Source organism: Marmota flaviventris, chromosome 7, assembly GCF_047511675.1.
Source record: "Marmota flaviventris isolate mMarFla1 chromosome 7, mMarFla1.hap1, whole genome shotgun sequence".
Taxonomy (NCBI): Eukaryota; Metazoa; Chordata; class Mammalia; order Rodentia; family Sciuridae; genus Marmota; species Marmota flaviventris.
The window spans coordinates 19,951,901-19,978,553 of record NC_092504.1 but is presented as its reverse complement, the minus strand read 5'-3'; the positions used below and the strand labels follow the sequence as shown (position 1 = coordinate 19,978,553).

The 26,653-nt window shown below is 46.6% G+C and overlaps 1 protein-coding gene across 2 annotated transcripts in view; it reads left to right on the top strand.

The window, feature by feature from the left end:
- The window catches only part of Sel1l3 (SEL1L family member 3), a 99,540-nt gene that overhangs the window by 6,315 nt on the left and 66,572 nt on the right, over nucleotides 1-26,653 (top strand). For both annotated transcript variants that reach the window (XM_027939003.3, XM_071614199.1), the window contains 5 exons: nucleotides 5,891-6,461; nucleotides 17,835-17,961; nucleotides 19,574-19,695; nucleotides 20,342-20,457; nucleotides 23,277-23,335. In XM_027939003.3, the coding sequence (XP_027794804.2) occupies nucleotides 5,891-6,461; nucleotides 17,835-17,961; nucleotides 19,574-19,695; nucleotides 20,342-20,457; nucleotides 23,277-23,335 (995 nt within the window). The remainder of the gene's footprint in view (nucleotides 1-5,890; nucleotides 6,462-17,834; nucleotides 17,962-19,573; nucleotides 19,696-20,341; nucleotides 20,458-23,276; nucleotides 23,336-26,653) is intronic.

The window sequence follows — 26,653 nt, the reverse complement described above, 5'->3', positions numbered from 1 at the left end:
GTGTCAAGAGTGCCACCTTCCCCATTCTCAGAGTCGCTAGGTCCACTCTGACTCCAGGGGCCTGGTGGGGTGCCAAAAGGTAAGTTGATGAGACTGGATGCATAAAACACCCACCCCACCCCCACTGCTAGAGAAGGACAGTGGGTACTCAAGATTGGATCCAGTCTTTTGACTTACATGCAGGTCCCGCCAGGGCTGAGCAGCATTGGTGCAGGAGGGGTCACTGAGTCACCTGGTGGGAATACGCATGCCCAATCCCTTATTGCAGCAAGAAACACTAGGCTCCTCCTGTGTGCCAAGCTCTAGTCTAGCAGCTGGAGACAGAGTAATGGTGCCGATCTGAATTCCCAGTTTCCAGACGAAGGAACATGTGGGATTATCTTTTAGGTTATGTTAATGCAACCTGGCATGTGAAAATACCTATGAAGGTTGGACACGTGTCGTGCCTGTAGCCGGAACTCTTCAAGTTCATTGCTTTATTTTCCTGGCAGGAAGCAGCTGAGAGCCACACAGAGGACCTGAGCCAGGAAATCAGTTTCAGCTTAATCAATATTTGGAGTATGAGGTGTTGCTAATCGGTGTTGGTTTGGTACATAGTAGAAGTAGCCACAACTCATGATGTAGCAGCCACCCACGAGGTGGATTCAACTCACAAGCTGCCAGCTTCCTGCATTCCAGAGGGACCCCAAAAGCTGAAGACTGAGGCCTTCTGGAGGGTCGGAGACCACGCTCCGCTCCCACCACACCAGGAGATACTGAAGCACCTATCCTGTTTCAGACACTGCCTGGTCCTGATGTCACTTTTCTTTTGTGTTTCACTTGTCACCCCGCTTCTCCTGCTTCTCAAATATGCCTCTCAGTCTGCGAAATTATATCTCTGTCCCCAGCCTGGCTTTGGGTTCTCATCTGATTTAGAGTTTTTCTGAAATAAACCAGAGCGAGATGTCAGCAGCCGCTACCTGGACACCTTAGAAACACCTGGCGTCAAGCCCCGTTGCCTAGCTGGGCATGAAATGTTCCTTGTGGGGTTATTCCTCCCCTTTCTTAGGTGATGGCTCCATACAAAGCATGACTTCTGTCACTCTATGTGCTTCAAAACCCCATCTAGTATAAAAGTTGATAATCTAGAACGGTGGTTGGCAAACTCGGGCTCATAAGCCAGGCCACCCAGCTGCCTGTTTTTGTAAACAAAGTTGTGTGGGACGATTGTGTCTGTGGCTGCATTCACACTGCAGCAGAGCAGAGAACACTGACTGGTCCAAATACTTCAAATAAGCCTCAGGTTCAATGGAGGCTAAAAAATATCCCCTGAACCCTAAAACCATGTCTCCTGTCATTATCCCTTAAACAATACAGAAAAATAACTGTGTATGTACCACCTGAGTTGTATTAGCTACTGCCAGCAACCTAGAGATGACTTAAAGTGTACACGAGGCTGTGCCTGGGTTATATGCAAATGAGCACATTATATAAGGGACTTGAGCATCCACAGATTTTTGATGTCCTTGGGGGTCCTGGAACCAGTCCCCCATGGTTACGGAGGGATGACTGCATTTACCATCTGGCCACTTTTTGCAGCAAAAATCTGCTAGCCTCTAATGTAGAATATCACCGTCCGGTAGAAAAGTTCAAGCCACATAATATGATTTTGTATTCAGTAGTTTCCATATCAAAAACGTCAACAAGAACAGGTGTAATTGATTTTAATATTTTATTTAACTTGAGGTATCCAAATATTATCACTTCTACATGCAATCAATATAAAATTATTAATGAGATGTTTCAAAGTCTTTCTTTAAATCCCGAGGCTTTGAAATCAGTGTGTCTGATATACTTAGGGCATATCTCAGTGAGGACCAGCCACCTTGCAAGTGTCTAATCTGCCAGGGGACTGCCATGTTGGGTAGCCTGTGTCTAGAACTCCTGTCCCTGGGTGTGCTTTTACCGTGCTTGAGACTTTGAAGCAGGTGAAAATAAAATAATCTTCATATTGGAGTGTATGAAGATTTTCTTGGGAACAGAATTTGCAGAGAAGGCCCGGAGAGGACCCAGAGAGGACCCGGGTGAGGTTTGTCTCTACCTCCTCATGCACAGTGGTATGTGTGACACACCAAGCCAACTGAAACCAGGCCAGAGGGCTGCTGTGCTTATTAATGTGGAAAAGTGTGACGGGTGCATGTTTAGCAATCAGATGTAAAATAATGAAGTGGATTATTATTAACTGCACTTTGCGATGAAATCTCATGAAATCAAATGGCCTTTCGCCAGCATTCTGTTTAAAAGAGGTTTTCATTGGAGTTAGCTGCATCCGCATTAAAGCCATTACGAGGGAGGAAGGAAAAAAAAAAAGGGCAAAGCAGGAGAATTGGGCCTGGGTGAGTTTTTAAAGTACAAATAAAACGAAGGAGGAAGGGGTTGAAATCGTTCTTTGGAAAAGAACACGATTTTTGATATTTAATATACCATAGCATGTCCTGGGCTCAGCACTCCCTGTTGTCTCACTAAATAAGCAAACGTCTCCTTGAGCTGAATTTGGCAGGGAAGCATCTGGCCGGTTGCTGTGGGATCAAGACGCGCTGGCCGCCCCTCGGCTGCTCTTCTGGGCCAGCCGCCCTCAGCGTCAGGGGCACCGCGAGCTGTGGCTTTGGGCGCAGCTCTGGGGCGCGCTTAAGTGCTTGACGCAGAGCTGCGTGGTCCTGGCCACCGAGAAGCAGTGGGTCTTCCGAGTTGCACCACGCATGGGGGGCGGGGGGCTGGCAGTGAAGGACAGGGGCCTGGCATCCGGTGGCATCCGGTGGCAGCCGGGCTCACGTCTGCGGACCCAGCAACTGGGCCACGCGTGAGACTCCGCTCTTAGTTGTGGCTTCCTGGTTCGCAGTCTGAGGGCGTGGGCAGGCGCCACCCAGGGCTCCCCTCTCCTAGGTTCTCCTCTTCCAATTATCAGATCGTTTTCATATTTGTTTTCTCCCTGTAATTTGGCAGCATAAATGAGAACATAAAACAATGCAATCGCTCCCTGTGGGGGACCACAGTTTGGACTGTACCTACTCTACATATTTCTTCCTACAGGTTTCCCATGACTAATCAGAGGAAACGGCCCGCCCTTCCATTCTTCTCTGCCATTTGTAGAAACTGCATTTTCCACTGTCACCTTTCAGGACTGTAGCTCTCCCTGCTCTTTGAATATTCATGTGGTGCAGAATTCCAAGGATAAAGAAGAGAGCACAAGGCCTAGCACCCTCTTGCCTTGTCTCTGGTCACCTTATCCTTGTCCTCGTTCCATGTGAACAATCAGTGCTGTGTGTATTCAAGGAATTTTTTTTTTACCTTGTGTGTGTGTGTGTGTGTGTGTAAAACTCAATATGGTATTTTTGAATCTGCTTCAAAACAAAAGAAAAAACTTCAAACCAAAAACCCTTTAGAGGTTATCCCATGGTCTGCACATGAAGATGTTCCTCTTTTCACAGTTGTATAGTACTCCAGGAATGGATGTACTATAATTTTTTTTTTTTTTGAACCAGGGATTGAACCCAGGGGTGCGGAACCACCAACCTACATTCCCTGTCCTTCCCCCTTCATATCTTATTTAGAGACAGGGTTTCCCTGAATTGCTTAGGACCTCCCTCAGTTTCGGAGGTTGGCTTTGAACTTGTGATCCTCCTGCCTCAGCTTCTCCAACTGCTGGGATTACAGGCATGTGCCACTGTGCCCGGCAGATGTACTATAATTTAATCAGCCCCTCTCGATGAAATTTCCCATCCTCTGCTGTGGAAACAGTGCTGGTGTGAGACAGCTGTGTGTACATCATTTCACACAGGTTTGAATACATTTGTAAGATAAGCTCCTAGAATGGAATTAGCGTCTGTCCTCGGTGATTACTGCCACCAGCCATACCTAAGAGAGCATGCTTCCTAACTCCAGTCAGTAACATGCAACCTGAAGTTGTGATCAGTGAGTCTGCTAGGTTAAAAACGGTACCCCGGTGTGGTTTCTACTTGCCTTCCTCTTACTTGAGTGAGAATTTACTTATCAATGAGCTACAGCAGTTGCTCCCTTTCCTGTGGATCATTGGCTATGTTTCTGATTGGCTGTCAGTTGCTTTAAAAGGGACGCACCACCCTCTTTTACAGCACCTTCCTTGGTCTTCTTCTTCTTCTTTTTTTTTTGGAGGAGACCAGAGTGACCTTTTTCATAACATAAAACTTGCCATTTTAGTCATGTTGAAGCGTCTGGTTCGGTAGTCTTAAGTGAATTCACGTTGCTGTGTGACGGCCAGCACGTCCCATCTCCGGCACACTTATGTCATCCCACACCGAAACTCTGACCCCTCCGACACCCGCTGCCCTGGCCCCGCCAGGCCCTGGCAACCCCGTTGTCCCCTGTCTCTGTGATCCGCTCATGTAAGCGGATCGCACCACACTGTTCTGTTGGTCCGGCTCACTTCTCTGTTCTGTTGGTCCGGCTGCTCACTTCTCTTAGCTAGTCCTCCGGCTTCCTCGGTGTCATAGATGTATCAGAATTTCATTCCATCCCAGTGCGTGTTCTCCGCCTTTGTTTATCTTGAGTTGCTTTTAGTTACTGTGAAGAATGCTGAGCACACAGCCCTCCCCTCCGGGCCCTGCTTTCATCTCTTTCGGGTATATACCCAGAAGTACAATCGCTGAATCAGCTCGGGTGCTACTTGTGTGTCTAATTTTCTTCTTTTTTCATCACTAGGGATTGAACCCGGGGGAATTTTCCTGCTCAGCTCTATCCTCATCCCTTTCTAAAACTTCTTATTTTGAAACAAGGGGTTGCTTCGTTGCTGGTGCTGGCCTTGAACTTGTGATTCTCCTGCCTCAGGCCTCTGAGTAGCTGAGATTACAGACGTGCACCTCCTTGCCCGACTAGACATGTCATTTAAAAAAAAGAAACTGCTGTGCTTTTTTCCCATAGCAGGTGCACCTACCAGTAGTGCACAGGGCTTCTGATTTCTTCATCTCCCCACCAACATGCATTATCTTCTATTTTTCTTTCCTCTTCCTCCTCTTCCTCCTTCTGCTCCTGTAGTAGCCCTTCTCATGGGTCTGAAGTGATCCAAAGTGACCTTTGGGCTACAGTGGTTTGGACAGTGAATCACAAAGCCAGACTTAGAAGAGATCCTGGCACCCCTATTTCAGTACCACATGCTTCAAACATTGCCTTGACTTCATAACCAAGCTTCCCGGATGTCTTCTGGAAGAAATGTCCACAGTGAGAGGCTTGATCATTTAAAGTCAAGCTCAGCAAACACACAGCTAAGACGTTTCCTGGTCCATGTGGCATCAGTCATGGCGGGAGACTCAGACACCACAGTTCGTGGCCCTGGCTTCCTGAGTGTGACTTGGAGCTGTGGGAATCTGTGGGTCGGTCCCTCATGCAGATGTGTCCTGTCTGCACCTCCAGGAGAACTGGGGACAGGCTGGCATCCCTGCCCTCTTGCCTGGCAGGTGCACTTTGAACTCTTGTGCCACCTTTGATCTGGCAACCTTTGACTGCCATTTGAAGTCAGGACAATAGTTTGGAAATGTCTGAAGCCAGGTTGTCTCTTTGTCGCTCTAAGGCAGCTTTAGTTGCTAATGGGTTTGCCGTGGATTCACTCTTCCATTGGGAATCGGGCTTTGGAATGGTTGCCACGTAGCTTTGAAAGTCACATTCTGACCAGCAGATGCTGCTGAGCCCGGGAGAGGGTTTAATGTGTGTGTGTGCATGCGTGTGTTGTATTTTCTCCAATCCTTAATGGTGCTTTCGACATCTCTTATGTAGATTGGTGTTTTGCATCCCAGGAAAATAATGATGTGTGCGCTTGTGTTAACATGATCATGTCTGACCTTCTGTATCTCTCACGTTTTTTTATTTTTCTCCTTTACAGAATTTCGTGCCGTCTCTGGGTAGGCAGACCTCCCTGACAACGTCTGTGGTCCCCAAAGCCGAGCAGGGCGCAACTTACAAAGACTTTATTTATTTCACCGTCTTGGAAGGAAACGTGCGTAATGTTTCCGAGGTCTCCATCGAGTACTTGTGCTCTCAGCCTTGTGTGGTCAGCCTGGAGGCCGTGGTCTCCTCCGAGTTCAGAAGTAGCATCCCTGTGTACAAGAAACGGTGGAAGAACGAGAAGCATCTGCACACCAGCAGGACGCAGAGGGTCCAGGTGAGATTTCCGAGCATCATGGTTTACCGAGATGACTATTTCATCAGGCACTCCATCTCCGTCTCCACGGTGGTACTGAGAGCCTGGATTTCTCACCAACGCGGTGGCGGAGACGCGAATGTGAAGTGGGAGGAAAACCTGCTCCACGCCGTGGCCAAGAACTACACTCTGCTGAAGACGGTGCCACCCTTTGAGCGCCCCTTCAAGGACCATCGGGTGTGCCTCGAGTGGAACATGGACTACATCTGGAACCTCTGGGCAAACAAGATCCCACAGTGTCCCCTGGAAGACGGTAGGTCATCGCCTGGCTAGGAACCTGTTCTTGTGTCTTCGTGCCATGGGGTGGCCCCGGAGAGTCTCACATCAGCAGTCGGGGAGATGCGAAAAATGGAGGGGCATGTCGAGTCTGTGGTTTTGAACTTCAGGGACAAAAGGAGAAAAGTAACAAAAAAGTCAGGGTCAAGGGGAAGAGAGGAGGAAAATGAGGAGAGACTAGGACCCAAGGTGGAAGGCAGGGAGGGATAAAGGGGCCGTGGAAGGGAGTCTTTGAGAGGTGTAGCTCTGCCTTGGGAAGGAGCACTGATGCCGTGAACAAGGACTGGGGTGACCTTTCCCCTTCCCCGCTATCCCCCCCGAAGCCCTGAAGTTTCTGTTATTTTTGAGCAGGACTTTTGCCCGGGAGGATACGAGCCCTAAAGGAGGCTTTGTGTCAGACAGGGAGGCCGCGTCCCAGAAGGGAAACCCCTGCCTGGCTTCCCTCTGACTCTGTGACTGGGGACCTCTCTGAGCCTCAGTGTTCTCATCTGCTCAGTGGGAAAACCATTCCCCAGGAGCAGAGGAGTGAGGATTGACTGAGATGGCATTGCACAGGAGCTGGGCATCTCTGGGGTCTGAAGTTCTTCCTGGCTCTGGGATGCTGAGCACCCCAGCTCTTCTCCCTGCCCTGGATCAGGAAGCCAAGGAAGCCATGCTCCCAGACCCCTGCCCAGGCTTGTACCATTTCCTAAAGTGGCGCCCCAGGACCCCCATGGTGGTACTGCCCAGCACTCTCATTATAAATGCAAATTCCCGGGCTCCATCCTTCATCATTCAGGGGCTGGGCCAGTGGGATTTTGAACCCTCTCTTACCCTGGCTGGGTCCCAGGTAGGCTTGGCATTAGAGGAAGCCCATGTCGTGAGCAGGAGGCCCCTGCCCAGGATATCGGTCTTCACCAGGCCTGGTTTGGGACAAGGTGACTTAAGGACACGTGCTCTACATTCTTCCTCTAATGATCAACTTCTTGTCACCTCTGGGGCATAATTTCATGAAACAACGGCTATGGTGATTTCTGGGCGCTATGCCAAAGTGGGCATCTAGCGGAAATGTAAAGGACATGTGTGAGCGTGTATTTCCATTGGTCCTGGTCCATTTGCCATCACATCAGCCCACTGGACATTTTAAAAACACTTTATATTAACTATAGTCACAGGAGTTTGCAAAAATGGTAGAGAGCCCTGTGCATCTTCATCCAGCCTTGCCCTTCGGTACCATCTTCAATAACTATAACACAATGTCAAAACCAGGGAGCCAATGTGATCTAATAGTGTCCACCAGACTACCAACTTGAATTCAATTCTGCCAGTGCTCATGCTTGTGTGTGTGTGTGTGTGTGTGTGTGTGTGTTTCTACACAATTTTATGTTACATTATGGTTTATTCTGTCTTTGTGTGGTGCTTTGGGTACTGAGACACCTAGGAGGAGGCAGATTCCCCTTCTGCGTGTGTGTGCACGTGCGGCAGATAGGGTGGGGTGGGTGATTAAATGTCTGCCATATGTTGAGCTGCATGTGATTGCATGACCAGTGTGCATCCCTGCTCCGGGCAGCACCGCGTGCCTTCCACAGGGACCCCTAATTTGTTGAGCAGAGGGAGTCACAGGACACGCACAGCCACCGTTTTGCTTTTCGTCAGGGCTTAATGATTCCATTTCATGTTTGGCAAAAAATCATATATTTCTCATTGAAGAATGATTGAATTGCAAGTTGGAAGTTTTCAAATGAAATCATTTACTAAGTTCTCAGGGCACCTGAACAAGCCCTTAAAATGTGCAGTGTCTTTCCTTTGTTGCTCCTTCCCGCATTCGCAAGACTCCAGAAGGGCACGGCGGGGTTTCTCTCCCCAACTCGGCAGAGCTTTATTTTTGGAGTGAAAACCCATTGAATAAAATCGTAACGCAATGGAAAATCTTTCATAAGAGCTAAAAAGCATTGGAAATGGGATGGGGGGCTCCATGCACCCCCAAACCAGCTCTGTCGCTAAGCTGTGATTTGTTTTCCAAGAAAAGTATTTCCTCCTGCTCTCTTTAAAAGCCTGGGCCATCTCTTGGAAAGTGTGAGCTACATTTGTTCTGGACACGGGCTGTGGGACAGCAGGGGCCTGGCCTCTGGCTTGTTCTTAGCAGGGGCTTCTTTATGCCACTCTCCGTGAGTAGAGTCAAGGGACAATGTGAGACAGCAGAATTGAGCCTCGGGGCACCTGTCGTGTCTGGTACCCACTGCAGGGCCCATGGCCAAGGAGCCTGGAGAGTGGGCTCTGTGTCCAGTGCCTTGTGTCCCAGGATGGTCCTGTCTCTGAATCGAATCACTTCCTTGACTTTCAGTTTCTGGGGAAAAAATCTGCTGTGCCCTCTGCCACCGGCCTGGCGTGTTGTCCTGAGGTGAGGGCTGTGTGTGGTCAGACCCACCCCTGGGCCAGTCATCTCCTAGGCCAGGATCTGGCCAGGCTGTTGGTCTGGGTTTTGATGGAGCAGAGTTTTATCCGGCCTGCCCAGTAAATCTGACCCTGATCAGGAGCCAGCAGCTTTTTAGATGTGGGTGCAAAGGCCCAGCCAGGTGCCCTTCTGTGTCCCTGTCCCTGCCTGCAGGCATGTGGGCCATAGGTGGTTAGCAGGCCACACCTGGGGCTCCACTATGGTTATGTGTTTCCTTGAGGGAGGGATGGACATTATCTGCTGTCCAATGAGCCACATGAGCTCCTGACTCATGCCTAAACACACAGACAAAAAACCAGCCACGCAGGCTGGTGACTCAGACCCGGACTTCTCTTTCTGCCACACCCTAAGGTGAGAATCCATCAGTGTCATTGGCTCCAGCCTCAGCCTATGTATGTCACAGTTCCAACATGTCCAGTCACTCGTCACCATCTATACTGCTGTGGCCCTGGTTTGTCATCACCCTGATGGACTCTGGCCACTGCCTGCCTGTGAGGGGCCTCTTGGCTCTGCCCCTGGCCTGGCAGTGCAGCCTGCTCACAGTTAGCATTATCCAGCATTGTGGAGAGCCATTCTCACACGTGACTGGGCGACTCCCGGTTTGGGTCTGAGGCGCTCTGACTAATCTGTGTCGGAGCTTTCCCGGCCCTCTCCTGATGAGAGAACCCGTCCGTGTGGGGGTGTGACTGACCACTGACCCCGGGGGCCAATCACTGACCCTGAGCTTGGAGTGTGGCCCCCCTCAACCTTCATTGGATGGAATTCTCCCCTGAATTTCTTGTTCCCCAATAAAAGGCTACTCCCTGGCGTGCTCGCTCTCTCTCTCCTGCTAGCCCTGAGTAATCCTTGCTGCCCTACGGGTGGTTCGAGGTTGGAGCCAGAGAGGGGAGCCGTCTCGGACCTGGTCATAGAAAAAGGTAACTGAGTCTCTGTGTTTTATTTCGATCTCTGCTAGCTAACTTTTATGCCAAGAACCTCATTAATGAAACCAATGCGCTGGCCGCATGGTGGGCAGCATCCCTCCCTCTGGCCTGTCCCTGCCCGCTGCCAGCTCCCTCTCCTGCCGGGCTCCCCTGCACACCTGTTCCAGCCACACCTGCCCGCTCACTTCTTAGACCAAGTCCGGCCCCACCTTGGGACTTTAGGGTTACCGTTTCCTCCGTTGAAAACGCTCTTCTCCCAGGTGGCTGTGTGGCTTGCTGCCCTACCTCACTCAGACCTCTGCCCCAAAGCCATCTTCCCTGACCGCCTGGTGGCCGCTCCCTCATGACCCGCCGTTAGTTCCCCTCACAGCCCTTCACTCCTGCACCTGGGGATGTAATAGACTTAATTGCTGATTTGCTGCTGACGGTCTCCCGCTCTAGAGCAAAAAGCTCCACCAGGTCAGGGTCTTTGCTTGCTTGGTGCCACGCGTGGCGCCTGTACACAGTGGGCATCCCACAGCCATCCACCGAATGAGCGGTGCCGCTAGGACGTGTGTCTCCCTCGTGCTGATCTGTGAACCTCACATGGCGATGGCAGGCTGAGACTCTCACATGGCTGTGTGGCCCCTGGAAGAGCGAGGAGGTGGGAGGTGGCTGTGTGCCCTCCCCGCGGGCCCCTGCAGGGGCACCACGGCTGCCCAGGTGGAACCCTGGTGGGCGATGCAGGTTAAGGCTGCGGGCCCTGTTCACGCACTCCTACCTGGGTCGCCACCCACCTGCAACCCAGGTAAGCTCCAGCGAGCCCCAGGTCAGGGAGTCCGCGGCTCCCCCGCTGTGCCTTTGCCAAAGTGTTCCTGAAATCTCCCGGCCAACCCAGACCCCAGAGCCAACCTCCCGCCACTGCCCCTTCCATGTCTAATGGGCAAAATCATGCTCCTATTGCAATCCAACTCACATTTCCACCTTTCCCCCCCCATGCCCTGAAAATAGAATTTTATATATATATATAAATTTCCACCCTCAGAAATTAACCTTTGGACTCCCTCTGTTGGTGGCTCTCACATAATATCACATCATTCAATTCAGTGAGAAAAAGATTGAGCAGCTACTATGTTCCCGTTTCTTCTCTGAAATCTGGAGGCTCAAGGATGGAGATGAGACACAGTCCCTCTCTTTAAGGTCTGGTGTGGGAGGTGAGCAGCTCCCACAGTCATGGCCTCCGTCTGAGATGAGAACTCATTAGGTGCCAGCCTTGGTGTGCCTCTGTGTATCTAACTGCATCTTCCCAATACTGTACTGTCATATTTACAGAGGAGGAAACTGACTCAGAGAGGTAATAACTTGTCTAAGGCCACACAGCTATTAATGAGAGAGATGATATTTAAACCTGGAGAATTTGATTCCCAAACCCCACATGTAACCATTAAGCTTTGCTGCTGCATGAGGGCAGGGAGCTATTTATTTGTAATGTTTTAAGGTACTAAGCACAGAAAAAAGTTAATGAGATAGCCCTTTGCTAAGCTTCCTCGTGGAAAAGGTGATAGCTGAAGAGAGACTTGAAGGATAAGCAGAATTTTCTTTTTTAGATGTTGATGAACCTTTATTTTACTTATTTATTTTAATGTGGTGCTGAGAATTGAACCCAGGGCCTCACAGTTGCTAGGCAAGCACTCTGCCACTGAGCCACAGCCCAGCCCCCCAGAATTTTCTTTTTTAAAAATTTTATTTGTTCTTTTTAATATTACATGGCAATAGAGTGCATTTTGATACATCATACATACATGGGATATAACTTCCATTCTTGTGGTTGTACCCGATGTGGAGTTTCACTGACCGTGTATTCATATATGAACACAGGACACAGGAAAGTTATGTCCAGTTCATTCTATGGTCTTCTATTCCCACACTACTCTGTTGCCTTCATTCCCTTTTGTCTAACCCAGGGAACTTCTATTCCCCCACCCCCACCCCCGCTGCCGTTATTGTGTGTTAGCATCCACGTGTCAGAGAGAACATTCGGCCTTTGGTTTTGGGGGATTGACTGATTTCACTTAGCAGGATAGTCTCCAGTTCGTCCATTGACTGGCAAATGCCACAATTTCATTCTTCTTTTTGGCTGAGCAATATTCCACTGTGTATATATATAAATCCCATTTTGTTTATCCATTCATCTGTTGTGGGGCACTTGGGTTGGTTCCATAGCTTAGTTATTGTGAATTGAGCTGCTGTAAACATTGATGTGGCCACGTCACTGTAGTATGCTGATTTAGAGTCCTTTGGGTCTATGCCCAGGAGTGGGATAGCTGGGTCAGGTGGTGGTTCCATCCCAAGTTTTCCCAGGAATCTCCATCCTGCTTCCCAGAGTGGTTGCACCAATTCGCAGTCCCACCAGCAATGGATGAGTGAACTTTCACCCTCACCCTCACCAATATGATGAACAGAATTTTCAGTCAGAAAGGAACGTGGGGGACTCCCAGGCAGAGGTGACAGCATGAGGACACGGAGGGGTCGCGGCCCGGGAGGTCTTATCACATGCATCCCTTGATGTGAGTGAAGGCAGATAGGTTTCATCTTGCGGGCCGACTTGGATTGATGGGGGGTAGCTTCCTGGAGTGTAGTGTTGAGAGGGATTCTGGGGCTGAGTGTGCGTTTGTGAGCTAGAGGGCCAGGTCAGTTGATTACTAGCGTCATCACAGGGTGGAAATGGGGAGCAGTAATGGGCTTGGTATGTATGTGTACTTGGAGGTGTAATTCGGGGAAATCAGACAGACAATTGGGGTTAGGAGCACATTTCGAATGTTCTTAAGCACCATGCCAATGGCTATTAAATACTCTGCCCTAGTGTCCACCTTTATGAATATTTCCCTGACCCTCCCTCTTAGTTAAGAATCTCTTGGAGAACATGTCGCTTTCCTTCTTTTCTATCCTCTTTTCCTTCCACTAAAAATTATTCCCGTCTTCAGTTTCAAGAGACTGGAAGCATGATTTCTTATAACAAAACCCCATTACAATGAAATGATTGAAAGTCCTATCAAATGTTGGAGCCAGGTTTGACTTGCATATGTGGGGAGAAAATTTAAAAAAAAAAAAAACAGTTTGTGCAGCAGGACTGTTCAACCCAACGATGTGATGATACTTTTTCTAATTATAAGCTAGATATTTGGTACTTTCAAAAAAAAAAATAATAAAACCATCACAGACCTAGTTCTTTTTTTTTTCCAGTTAATCACAGTATTCTGAGTTTTTCAGTAATAACACTAATTACTGCCTAGCATCTGCATTGCCCTTTACAGTTTTCAAAACACTCTTCCCGTGCACATTGTTGCGCTAACTTCTCAGGCTAGTCCCCTGGGAAAGACGGTATTATTGTCATCCTCTCGTCTATGAAGGGGAAAACGGGACTCAAGGAGTTTATTTAACTAGGGCCTAAACTTCTTGATGCTTTCGACTTTGCTATGCCGCCTCTCTGAAATATGCTAATACCGTCCTAACCCAGGTTCTAAATTAGAAGGAATACTTTTTTTAAAGTTGAATTTTTATCGATGTGAATCATCCTCTTCCTTCACCCACTGGACGTTGTCTCTGCAGCTGATGGGGCTGAGCCCAGGGTAGGGAGGCCGCAGAATCGGTCGGTGCCTTCTGCCTGCCCGGGCGGGAATGTTCAGGGCTTTTGTCCTGTTCTTTCTGAGCCACAAAAGTAATACATGTACCAGGTAAAAAAATTTAAATCGTGTAAAAGGTTTAGAGGGAAGAAGATGTTCCACCCCCATCCCCCAGTCTCCTGGTGCTTTGCCCAGAAGCAAACTCAGTACAACAGCTTCTTGTCTCCTTCCAGAAATATTCTCTGCACATAGAAGCAGTAAGTTTAGCCCCTGTCTTCATGCACAAGAGAGGATCCGGAACCTGTGCCGGGCACTCGGAGGGTTTTCTGCACGTGTTGCTCGGCCCCGTGCTTTTCAGCAGATGCTAAGCATGCACAACTTACTTACCCACCTTCTGTTGATGGTCCTGCAGGTCATTTTGAATCCTCTGCTTTCAACAGCCAAGCTTTTTACTGCACATCTTTGTGCCTGTATCTTTGTGCATGCATCTAAGCAGGTTTGGAGATAAATGACTAGAAGCAGAATTTATTTCATTTTCAAAGACTCCTGCTAATGAATATTCCACAGACTTCCAAAGTAACCACTTCACGGCCCAGTGTTCTCTTTGGGTGAAGTTCTGACTTAAATCATTTCTGTTTAAAAAAATATATAGCTTTTTTATCCTTAGTCTTTGGCCTTAAGGAAAACAAAACACCTGCCCGGCCCAGCCTCTGTGTGTCCTGTGTTTGGAAAGTGTTATTGAGTTACTGTGCTCGGGCTTTACTTCTTAGACTAAAAATCATACTTTCTTTTTCCCCAGGCCCCTCGCAGTCATTTTGAGTCTCGGTGATTGCTGGCAGAGGGGCTCGTCTCACTTCTCGGCTTGCGGGCTGAGGAGTCAGCGGGGCCCTTGTGGTGTAGACGTTCTGGGACGGGCTTCGCTCCATGGAGACAGGACCTTCCCCCCACTGCACCAGGGAGTAGGCTACAGGATCCCCCAGACACACCCTCTCCAGCGGTGGGATTCAAAGCATTTACCAGCCAGTAGGGAGAGGGGCCCAGTCTGCCTCCTGGGCGCTGGCCCCAGTGCTGCTGCAGGGGCATTGGAGGGCCCACTGAGCTGGCTCTCACCTGAAGGTGGGTCCTTGGGAGCTGAGGACAGCAGTGCTTCCTGAAGCAGTGGGGAAATGTCTCAGTGCAGCCAGGCAGCACGCGGGGAGGGCCAGGTGAGCTGGACTTCAGCCACACTTCTCTGGGGTGCAACGAGGGGCAGTGTGGTTAATAAAAAGACCACTGGTCTGTTCTTGGGGAAACCAGGTGTGAGCCCCAGCCAGGCCTCTTGTTACCTAAGCAGAATAAGACTCGGACAGTGTTCTCATCTCCAAATGAAGGGCTTTGTACCATAGAACACCCAGGGTCTTCACCCGCTCCAAAATCTGAGGAACTAAGACAAAAACAGTCATGGGGAAGAGTTCAAAACGCGTTGTTTTCCTGGCATTTTATTTTTACGTTTATGTCTTAACAACTCCCCCTACCCCCAACCAACCTCCTCATGCAAGAAAAGTCAAAGACCTGGATTTGGGAGAAGGATTGAAAGGAGAGGGACTGTTGTGTGGCTTAGGCAGCGTGGTGAACACGATGGAATTATGGGAAGTGTTGAGGAAAAGGGAAACCGGCTTAATCCTGACCAGGTCATGGTTAGGTTCATTCATCCATCCACCAAATATTTATGGAGTCCCTATCAAATGCTGAGCACTGTTCTGGACTATGGGAATGAAACAGTGAACAAAGTAAGGTCCCTGCTCTCATGGAATACACGAAAGGAAAAAAAAAAAAAAAGCAAGCTATTAAATCTTTTTCTTTAAGTTTTCCAACCTATGCATTCTTTAATGGTGATGGCACTGGTGCTGATACTCCCTGTTCTGCTTCCGTGCAGACATCACTAATCAATCACAGATAGTCTCTGATTTATGATCATTCCATTTAGGAGCTTTTGACTGTACAACAATGGAAAAGCATACCCTCCCAACCATTCCGTCTCTCACTTTCTACACAGTATTCAATAAGTCACATGAGATATTCAACACTTTATTACAAAATGGGCTTTGGGTTAGATAATTTTGCCCTACTGTAGGCTAATACAAGTGTTCTGAGCCTTACTTACTCCAGGCTAACCTACTTACGGTAGGGTAGGTGTAGGAAATGCATTTTTTGCCGTTGATATTTATTGACATCCTAAGTTAAAGAGCATCTGTTGGGCCCTCCCAGCAGCTGCAGTCAGTGATTAGACAATAAGAATATATGTTTTCCTGGGCTAAAGGAATTCTGAAGTCCTTCCTGCTCCCTAATTCATCCTTGTTCCTTGCTTCTGATCATAATGGAAGACAGCATTAAACTGAGGGAGAACTATAGCAGAGCTCCCATCGCAGAACCATCAAAGTTACAGACTTTACAAGAAAATGACCATTACTTTGGTTTTGCTGGGTACAAGCAGCATGTGTTTTTATAAAATTATTTCAGGTCTCTGAGATTTTCCCTTCTATAATTTTGTCTTTTGTCTTGAGTGCTTTAAAGGACCCCTCAGGCTGGGATCCGTGGATGAGAGAAGGGCTCGCTAGTATTTGCTTCTAACTCCTTACACTTTGGAATCCTGCTTCACCGAGTTTATTTTTACTAGTGTGAGGCTGGGAAGAACTGAGCCTCACTTGCTTGGATAAATATTCCTACTATGTACTAGAGAACAGCAGTCACCGGCAGAAGCCTTCCTGGGGTCTGGGATGGCCATCTGATCTCTTCTGCTCCACTTGAAAGAATGGAGAACAAACCAAGGCTGAGCTCCTGTCGACCTCTTTGGTGAATTTTTTTCCCTCAGATTTCAAAGACATCTTTGCAATATTTCCATTTCTAATCCCTCACAACAGACCAGCCAGTTCAATGTTACCGAATTGAGCTCAAGTTTAAAACAAGAAAATTAAAAGGCTCCACTGTTTCTGTTGGAACTATGTCCATCATTTTGGGTTTCCAAATGTGTCTCTAGGTAGATTGATGGACATTTGGGGGAAATTGGCTCATTTCATCGTATTACATTTGTACAAGGGCCTGAGAGTCCACATGCTGCTCTTAAGATTTCCAAATTATATTAAACCCAAAGTACCTCTCTACTTAGTGGAATTCTGTGTTTCCTTTTGGGCAATGAGGAGTGCTTGAAGGTCCAGCACTCCAGACTGAGGCCCCCCAAATTTGTGCCAATGTTGATATTTGATGATTCTCAAAGAAGCCAGTTCTTCTCTCCCCATGAAACTCAGGAGCATAGATTGTGTCCACCATCTAACCAGGGGTATTTCAACTAAGGAGCATTTTAGAAAGAGAAAAGCATCCTTCTTCCTAGGTTGAGTTAAGGGAATTCTCTTTTCTTTGGTGGGGGATGTATGGAAAACAGGAAATTTATACTTAGCCTCTTTAAAGCAGTGGATATTAAATATAGAACTGAAACTCATTTTCCCCTTCAAGATGTGTTATGGACATCCCTATTTTCTAGAACTACAGAGAAGAAGTCTCCCACGTTTGTGAAATAAATTTTTTTTTTCACACCCCGTTTTACGGGGAGTGGTTGGTGATTTTTGTGTAGGGTAATGTGTTGCGTGTATGTGGAAAGCCAAAGACAAAATAAACAAAGCAACAACAAAAAAGTGCAGTTTAAAGAACACGAATTCTGAAACCAAATTGCTTGAGTGGAATCCCAACTCCACCTCTTATTCTTTAACCTTCTCTAGGGCTCAGTTGGTGGTATGTTGAATGGGGACAGTAAAAGGACCCACCTCATAGTTAGTTGTGAGACTCAGTGAGATCATCCCACACCATGCTCAGTGCGTTGCATGACATTCTCTCACAGTTGCCATATGGCAACTGACTGTGCCTCCATTTGCCTATCTGTAGACTGGGCATAAGAATGAGGGTTTAGTGCATGAAAGCATGCTTCAGTGTCTGCACCATCGTGAGCACTATGGAATCTTTCTCATTGTAACACAAAAACGATTTCAAAATGCTTTCCCTGGCATGAAGAGGGCAGTGTGTAAAAGGGTTAAGAACATAGAAACCTGAGTTTGAAACCTGCCATTTGGCTCTACCACTTCTGAACTTTGCAAACTTAGCCTTGGGTGTCCCATCTGTAGAGTGGATGTTAGGATGGAACCAGCTCCGCAGGGTTGTGATTGAAGACTGGGGGAGACAGTCTCGGTCAGGTGCCCAGCGCGGTGCCCGGCAGTATCCAGTGATCATATGCGTTTGCTGATAGTTGTAGGAATCACATTTAAGTGTTGGCTGGAGCCTGGCGGAGGGCGCCAGGAGGAGGGTGGCTTGGGTGGGATAGCTTTGCCGGAGATAATCGGAAGCGACTGTTTTGCTGTTTGCAGATGTGGTGGCCCTCCTTGGCTATCTCTATGCCTCCAGTGGAGAAAACACGGGCATTGTGAAGAAGCTCCTGAGGTTCCGGAACCGAGAGCTGGAGGCCGCCCGACGCCAGCGCGTGGACTACCCCGTGTAAGGGAGGGCAGCCCAGGGGCTGGCCTCTTGATGGGTTTTTATCTGCAGAGCAGGGCAGGCTCTGGGAAGGGCTCCTTAGATCCACAGATGTTGGGATCTACAGGGTTTAGACAGATTTGTGGACCTGGAAACAGGCTCGTATTACTCTTGCACTAGGAGCCACCCATTTGCCTTGGTCTTTATATACAGATCCAGGAATGGCGGGAGTAAGCTGAAGGTGTTGGACCCAAGGCCTTGGGAGGTTTCAGCTGCAGCCATCCAAGGCCACGCAGATGCAGCCAGGCTTTGCCTTTTCTTTCTTGGAGGGTTGGGAGAGCTGCTTGCAGTCTCCCAGTTTCCGTATCCTCCATCGATTTCAGCAAAATCTACACATATATATTTTTTCCTTTTGCTGAATTGAAGATGCTGAAAACGGTTCCTGGTTCTCCCCAGATCAGATGGATTTAGCAGAGTGATTTAATTCTTCCCGTGCTGCTGGCTGTAGAAAGATCTTGAGTCGCTTTACCAAGCATGTGCTCTTGCTAAGCTTCCTTGTAATAACTTGTCTTCATGAGCTTGCTAGCTGGGTGGGTCAGGAGGGAGCTTCGTGACACCATCTGTTTGCATTTCATGCCACTGGTTTTGAGGCCAGATTATAAAGCCCAGAATATTCTAAAGGACTTGTTTGGATATGGATAAAACACCTGGGGCTGCTGCCACTTTAACCCACACTGTGAATTGGTTAGGGGGGTAAGTGGAGAGAACCTGATGTATTTGTGTGACCTTGAGTCGGTTTCCCGGGTGAAATGTGGTTACTCCCAGCTCCTTCTCTTGGAACTACTGGCCTCCAGTTCAATGCATAGCATAGACAGGTGTCCAGCAAATTTTTTTTCTGAATGATTGATGGATCACACATTTAGCTGAATGTGCCCTAGTTAAGTTGGATACTGTTATATCATCCTCACTCCACAAATCACAGATGCACAAAATTTGTACAATATTTTCTCACCTAAGTAGCCTCAGTCCAGAAATAGAGTAATTAGATTAGTTGTTTCATATTGGTCAGCCAGAACCGGGTCTCGGAGCAGCCTAATGTGATCATTAAGGTAGTCTGTATGTGTCCCAGTTACCCCGTGGTAATGCCATTTACAGATTAGTATGTTTTTCTACCTTGGGGCTTTTATCTTTGAAAGAAGCAAAATTGCTCAAAAAGCCCTAATTATGTTTTTTTTTTCTTTTAATCATAGGTATTAGAATAGCTTCTTATCAAATCACCTCTTATTAAAATCCATATTTTTGTCCCACATCTGACTTTATAAGCCATAATCAAGAATTCAAGTGGCAGGCAGGTCAGATTCTCATCTAAGAGGCAGCGAAGCTGGTTTTGGTGCAAGGAAGACTGTCTGTGGTTTTGTACAATGAGGCTTAACTCCCGTCTCCGCAGTTACTATAACTACCTCCTTTGTCTCAAAACTCAGGCTTTGCGAACTGATCTCCCATGATGAACACTAAAGCAAATCCATCCCTTCGTTGGAAAGAAAGCAATTTACTTGGTCGTTGTTAACTATAATTACCTGTTCTTGGATGATATCAATCTGCACAATTTTTTTTTCTCTCCTCACTCCTTTAGGTTTACTGTTTCAATGTGGCTTTATTTACTCCATTACTGCAAGGCCAATCTCTGTGGGATTCTGTATTTTGTTGATTCTAATGAGATGTACGGCACACCTTCTGTGTTTCTTACTGAAGACGGTAAGTATAAAGCAGAACCTTTAAAGTGATATCGTCTTTTTCTGACGTTCTGTCTACTGGCAGATATATCTGTCTAGAATGAGGATGATATTGTCCAAGTGGTTGCTCAACAAGTGTGAGATGTGCTTGTTCTCCGACCAGGCGATGGCAATTGTATGGGCCTTGTCGGGATGCCATTTACTTAAATATGTTAATACTGTTCTTTCTACAAAAAACGAGTTGATTATTTGGGGGTAGACTCGGTAAAGAGGAGTTACTAAAAATGGGTGGGGGAAGTAAGATAGCTAGAAACAGTTGAGAAAATAGATTGAAATCTGGATGGGTGTTGGGCTCAGATAGTTTTTACAAATGTCTTATTTTATTTTCATTTGGAAGAAACAGATACCGGGCACTGTTTATACAAGAAAGGCCACAGGAAACCAAATGCGAACTTTAAACTTCTTTTTCCTAGAAGCTTAAAGCAAATGTCTCATTTATTTAAAAAAAAAAATGCGTTTTGGTTTTGCTTCATTTTTGTTTAAAAAAAAAAAAAGGAAGGGGATTTAGTTTTAGCTTCTTAGGAATGTTGTTGAAAAAGGTACATCTTTGTCATTCACTTCTAGATGTTTTTTTGGGTCATTTTCATGAGTTTTGATTTTCCTCTTAGGTCATTTGCATATTCAAATGCATCTTGTCAAAGGAGAAGACCTTGCTGTAAAAACTAAATTCACCCTACCTCTGAGGGAGTGGTTTCGGCTGGATATCTCTTTTAATGGAGGCCAGGTATGAGGGTAGAGGCTCCGCCATGAATCCCATCAGCATTTTCACTCCAAGTCAAGCATTAGTATAATGCCAGACAGCAACAAAATCTGTAAGCAAATTTGTACGAAATGATAGACTCTTTGCAACTATGCACTTGCTAAATCAAACTTTAATAGATGCAAGTTTAAATCATAAGAATCTCATCCCATTTAATTAACTTTTAAAGTGCTTTCTTTCGACTATATTGTGAATGAGTAAATAATATAGCCAGCTCTACAGCCACAATTATCTGAGCAATTCGGTCCTTTTCCCCTAGGGAGATGGGCTTTGTGGAGATAAATGTTAAAACAGCATCGGCCATGTTCAGGCTGTGTTATCAGATCTACAACTTTTTTTTTTTTCAAAAAAGGAAATTTATTGGCTGGTTCAGCTAAGATCTGGTTTGACTGTTCTTGGCAGTTGAAACAATTGCTTATGTTTGGCATTAAACACACTCATAATAACCAACAAACATAAGTGATAATTCTGGTGGGATGGAGGGTCTTTATCTACTTTGCACATAAAACATTGCACATAACCATTCCACCCTCTCATAATACAGCTTTTATGGATTATGGCAAATCTGTTATAATTGAAGACAATTCCACTGCTCCATACACAAGATGCCAGGGTGTTACCTTTTCTGGTTACTTGATTTTCTCATCAGCTTTTCTTATTGATTTGTGATTTTCCTGTAACAAAGGCGTTCTGTTGTCTCCTGCATTAGACAATACACCTTCTTTCTTTGGTGTTTAGGTTTATCACATTTCCTTTTTCTGAAAAGAAAATAAATCAGGTCAGTTCTTGCTGCCTCCATGAGAAGACTCTGTAAAACATTAGAGGGCAGCTTTTGTCTATTTGTTTGTTTCCTTAGAAATGTGAGGTGACATAGCTGTGGCCCGCGTCTTCGCTCCCTGCACTGGAGTCTTATGATGGTATTGTGGCGTGGCTGCTGCTTTCTGCCGAGGAGAAGGTCAGCTCCGTGCCATGTGTCACTGATACAGGCATCACACGTCAGAGCAAATACATAGATCTTATTTTGCACCTGCTGTATGTAAGGCACCAGGCTCCAGTTGCTTATAGACTATTTATGGAAGTAACATGAAGCACGTGAGGAGAAGTCAGAAGGCAAGCTTAATTGCCAAATGACTCAGATTGATTTCCAGAAGGGAGACAGTGTTTCATACTGGGATGCTCAATGCAGGCTTCCTGAAAAAAGTTTCTCTGTATGGGCAGAATGTAGACAGAAAAGAGAGGAGGGGACGCTGAAGCATATCGTTGGAGCTAAGAGATAAACCTGTTTGGGGTCTTAGTCTGTTTTGTGTTGCTACAACAGATTACCTAAGCTGGGGTCATCTCTAAAGAAAAGAGGCTTATTTCTCACGGTTCTGGAGGTTGCCAAGTCCAATATCAAGTTGTTGGCATCTGGTGAGGGCTTTTTGCTGTGGAATCACACAGCGAGGATATCTCACAGCCAGAGAGCTAGAGCAAGCAAGCTTGGGTTTCTGGTCCCCTTCTTTTAGGGCCACTAATTCCATCATGCGGGACCCACCCTCACAACTCCTCATGCTAATCACCTCCCTAAGTCCCCACCTCCAAATACCATCGACATAGGAATTTGGGGATTAAGTTTAGGACACGTGAACATTTGAGGAACACATTCAAACTATTGCAACTGGAGTAGAAATTTGCACATTATAGAAAACTAATAGAAGGAGAGGGAAAGTCTTTGGGGTTAAAACGTGCAGAATCTTGAATATCAGAGGATTTGGACTTTAACTGGCAATGGGGCAGGGGGCCGCTGTGGAAGATTTTCAAACAGATAAGAATAAAAGCCGTCCTTTATTTAAAGACACAAATTTAATGGCACAAGGCATGATGAGCTAAAGCAGGAGAGAAGACTTAGGAGGGCCAGAAAGGTGAAAAGAAAAAGAAAAAAAAAAAACAGTTGTTTTCCGCATTTGTAGACTTTTGCCCATTTTTCTGTCTTCCTTTCCCATCTGCCTTCCTGATACACATAGGACCTAGCGATGCTTAATGATTCCCACACAGAGTCCCCCTCTGGGTTGGGACTGTCATGATCATCTCCAGGAAATGGTTGGTTCAGGGAAATGACTGGTTTGAGTCATTTTCTTTTCTGAACCCACTTTGGGCCGAGTTGGTTTTCATTGAGTTTGTCTTCAGTAGACATGGTGTGGTGTCCACGTCTTGAGGACCCAGAGAGGCCACCATGAATCTGCTAAACGCTTTCTGTGGGACATTAAGGGAGTCCAAGTGGTCCCTAGGTCCAGGGGCTCCCTGTGTAGTCCAGCACACAAGAAGAACCATGTGAAACAAAGCCCTGTCCCCACCGATCCCTGGTGCCCAGGGAAAGGGAGGAGGAAGAGCTGGGTATGAAGAACACGGCACCCACCTTGCTTTTCCCCTAAGGCTCTCACAGAGTCAGAGTGAAATTCCAAAAACTCCTTCTTTTGCCAAACACATTTGTCTTTTTATGCGACAAGCTTGTATATGCAAACACATTAAATGAAACTTTGTCTTGGAGTCTGGAAGCATCTGAATGATCCAGTGGAAGAAACTGCATTGTAGATATATTTAACCACATCAAGTCATTTGGGGAAGCTGAATCTACCAAGTTGTAAAACATGCACAGGACTAGTAAACTGTTTATTTTTGCAGAAATCGATCAGGTCAAAGACTGTCCAGCACATTCTATGAGGAATTTTGCCAGGGAGTGTGTTTGTACTGTGGGGTGTTAAGGTATGACTGACTCTTCTCTCTCTCTCTCTCTCCTAACTTAGATAGTAGTAACCACCAGCATTGGACCAGAGTTGACTGGTTACCATAATCAGACAATTAGGTAAGTGCAATTTTTCCCTTTATTCAAACTCTGGCTGCATAAGGGTTAAGGAATCTTTATACCTCAGGCCTCGACCCTAGTGCTGTTCCCATGTCCCCTCCCCATTCAGCTTTCCAAGCATGGACCCCTCTGCCTTGTAGCTAGCCTTTGTACTTCTTTATTCTTTTCTCAGGCACAAACTCTCCTCATTTTCCTGCAACATTTTATTTTTTCTAAGCAAGAGAAACTAGTCCTTCTTCCAGATCTCATTGTAAATTCTTCCTTTCACGGCACTTCATAATTCATTTTCTTTGAAAATTATCTCCTACGAAGGATTCTGAAAAAAAAATGATAAATCAAAGTATTATTGTTACTTATTGAGCATGGCTGGTGACGTTGGCTTACTGCAAAACATAAAAGCAGGCAGTCTTTATATTTATGTTCATAATCTAGATTTGAAATGTATGCAACAATTGATATTGGTGTAACTTTTCATCCTTATGTAACCATTCTCTGCAAGAGTTACAGAAACTGAGAGTTCAGTCCTTTGCTTTGTGTTTCATGATTTTTTAATTTGCCTCTAGATCTGCATATAATAGTAGGTTTTATAGTGTCAGAGCAAGGCGAACCTCAGTAGGAATTTGGGATACCCCATCAAAGCTACAGAATATATGTATAATTCAGTGTTGAAGAATAAGCGTAAAGATCAGAGATAAAAATTACCAGTTTTGTAATATATAATTTTGAAATATGTGTCAGGACAGCCGGGTACTTGTGGGGTGGGGAAATGCTGTACGACTCTAGTGCTTGGTTGTCTCTCTGTAGCCTACGGAGGATACCTCTCCAGACAGGCTCCTGGTCCCCAGCCCCATACAGCCCCAATTCTTTTGGAAACTGATGATTAAAGAAGTGAAAGCAGAGAGAGGTAGAGAGGGTACACTCTTTTTCAAACCATTCCTGTTTAGATTTAAGTCAAACATGTTCCTTTAGACTCTGGGCTCCTAGGACAATTCTTATTTTCATGCTGGATTAAAGGATTAGGGATTTATAGAAAGGCTAAAGGAGAGTTATACCTTTGCCTGCAAACAGAGGGTCTGAGAGGGTTTTGATAGTTGCAGGGAAGCATAGACAGCGAGGTGAAGAAGGGCGGAAGTCTTAGGCGCGTCACGGTGGGCTTGTGTCACAGGAGGCAGTCCACAGATGGCAGGTTTCTTGTTACTGTAGATGGCGGTGGGGCTTCTATGGTGAGTGTAAGAATACACAGGACAGGAGGGTTCTCTCTGGAGGAACTGAGGTTCTGTAGCTCCTTTGGGAATCTCTCCTAGTGCAACGTTCTGTGAAGAAGATCCTAGAAGTTCAGGGGTTCTGTTTCAGGGTGTGAAATCTAAAATACCAGCCTCTTTCCCCCCATCACCCACTCCAGCTGTAGGAAACCGCTTGACTTTCACAGGTTCCTTTTCATTTTCCATGGAAGACTTTCTTTCCTCCCAAATCCCAGAAATGTGGAGGTGGACGTGGGTGAAACATAGACAGATCAAGGTGTGATCTGGGCTGGGCCAGGGTGAGGCTGGTGAGGGATGAGCCTGGAGCACAGGGTGGTAGGGAGTCCCTAAGCGCTCAGCACCAAGGCCTTCAGAGCCAGGTGCCCAGAGGGAGCGGGTTTAACAGCAGAGCTTTGTCTTCTCAGCTGCAGAGGCTGGAGGTCCAATCACAGGTGCAGTGAGGCCACGTCCCCCCCAAAGGTGCGAGGGAGCAATCTGCTCTAGACCGTTCTCCCAGCTTCTGGTAGCTCCTCGGCTTGCAGCAGTGTAACGCCAGCCTTCACATGGTGCTCTCCCCATGCGCATGTCTATGTCCAAATGTTCCCCTTCAGTAGATACCAGTCGCAAGGATCAGGGGCCACCCGCGTCCAGCGTGACCTCATTTGAACTAGTTGCATCTGCAATGACCCTATTGCCAAGTAAGGTACAGGACTTCAGACTTTGAGGAGGATCACAACGTAACTCGACAGTTATCATGGCAAAACAACCCTTTAATACAATATTTTTTAAAAAATCAGAATGAAAGCCAAGAAGCCATAATGAACCAAATATCAAAATTTTAAGTAAAGGGCCAATCTGATCATGAAGGATTACAGGGATCAGGACTGGTTTTCAATGCACGACAGGGCAACATCCCAGTTAAAGCATCAAACTAACCCTGACATCATAATACTAGCAGTGTCCAGACCTGAGCAGGCTACACCTCTACCTCCTCAGCCCTGATCGTGCCCCCAGGTGTCCAGAGCAGCTGGAGGGGAGCAGGCCCCCAGGACATGCATGTCTCTCCTGGGGTTCCTCTGGTTATACGTTGGGGATCTTGTCCTTGCGGGAAAACTTGCTTTCAGGGTTGGCCAGGGCCTGGACAGAAGATGAGATAGCTCAGCTTCCTGCCCACAGGTGTTCTGAGGAAGACCTTTAGCCCTCCCGTTCGTCCTTGTGACGTAAACAATGCTGGCTATTGTCCCATGAAGGTGGTGTAGGAAGACTATGGATGAAGCGCTCAGGAGTACAATTTGGATGAGGGCCATCAGTGACACTGGGTGACAGGCAACGGCCTCAGGCCTCTGGAGTGTTTCCTTCATTCAACACAGATTTATTGAGCATATACTATGTGCCAGACACAGTGCTCAGTTCTGGAAATGCAGCAATAAACAAAAAGAACAGAGTCCCTGCCTTCAGGGAGCTAAAGGAAATCTAGCAGGGGAGAGTGAGATTAAATAAATAAGTTTACAAATTAATTTAAAAGTACAAGTTGTAGTGGATGCTTGGAAGGAAACAAATAGGGCTAGCTGAGAGGATAACGAGGGGGTCAGAATTTAGACAGGGTACTTGGGAAGTGATACTTCAGATGAGAATTACTCTCAGGGGTGAGAGGACAGCTACTTCAATGCTCCAAGTTCCCCTACCCAAGAACCCTCTAGCCCATCTCTTTCCTGCCTCTGAGTAAGGCCCATCTAACAATATCAGCAATTCTTTCAGGCCACTGGTCCTCCGCAGTAATAAACCAGGGCACTCAGTGTCCAGATAAGAGTAAAGATAGTTTGCCAGCATGTCTGAGGTTTTCGAAAGAGACTGGTTTGGGCTTTGGAACAGTCTAGCTCAGCTATTATGTCAGTGAAATTGATGACCATCAAACAATGCACAGTACAAGAAATCTCTTGCAATCTTTGTGCAGACACTGAGAATTTCAGAGGAGAAAGATGTGGAAACATCAATATAGGGATGTAGATGGAGACCAAGCCAGACAGATCTCCTGATGGTTGATAATAATGACAATTTAAGAATTACATTCCAGTGC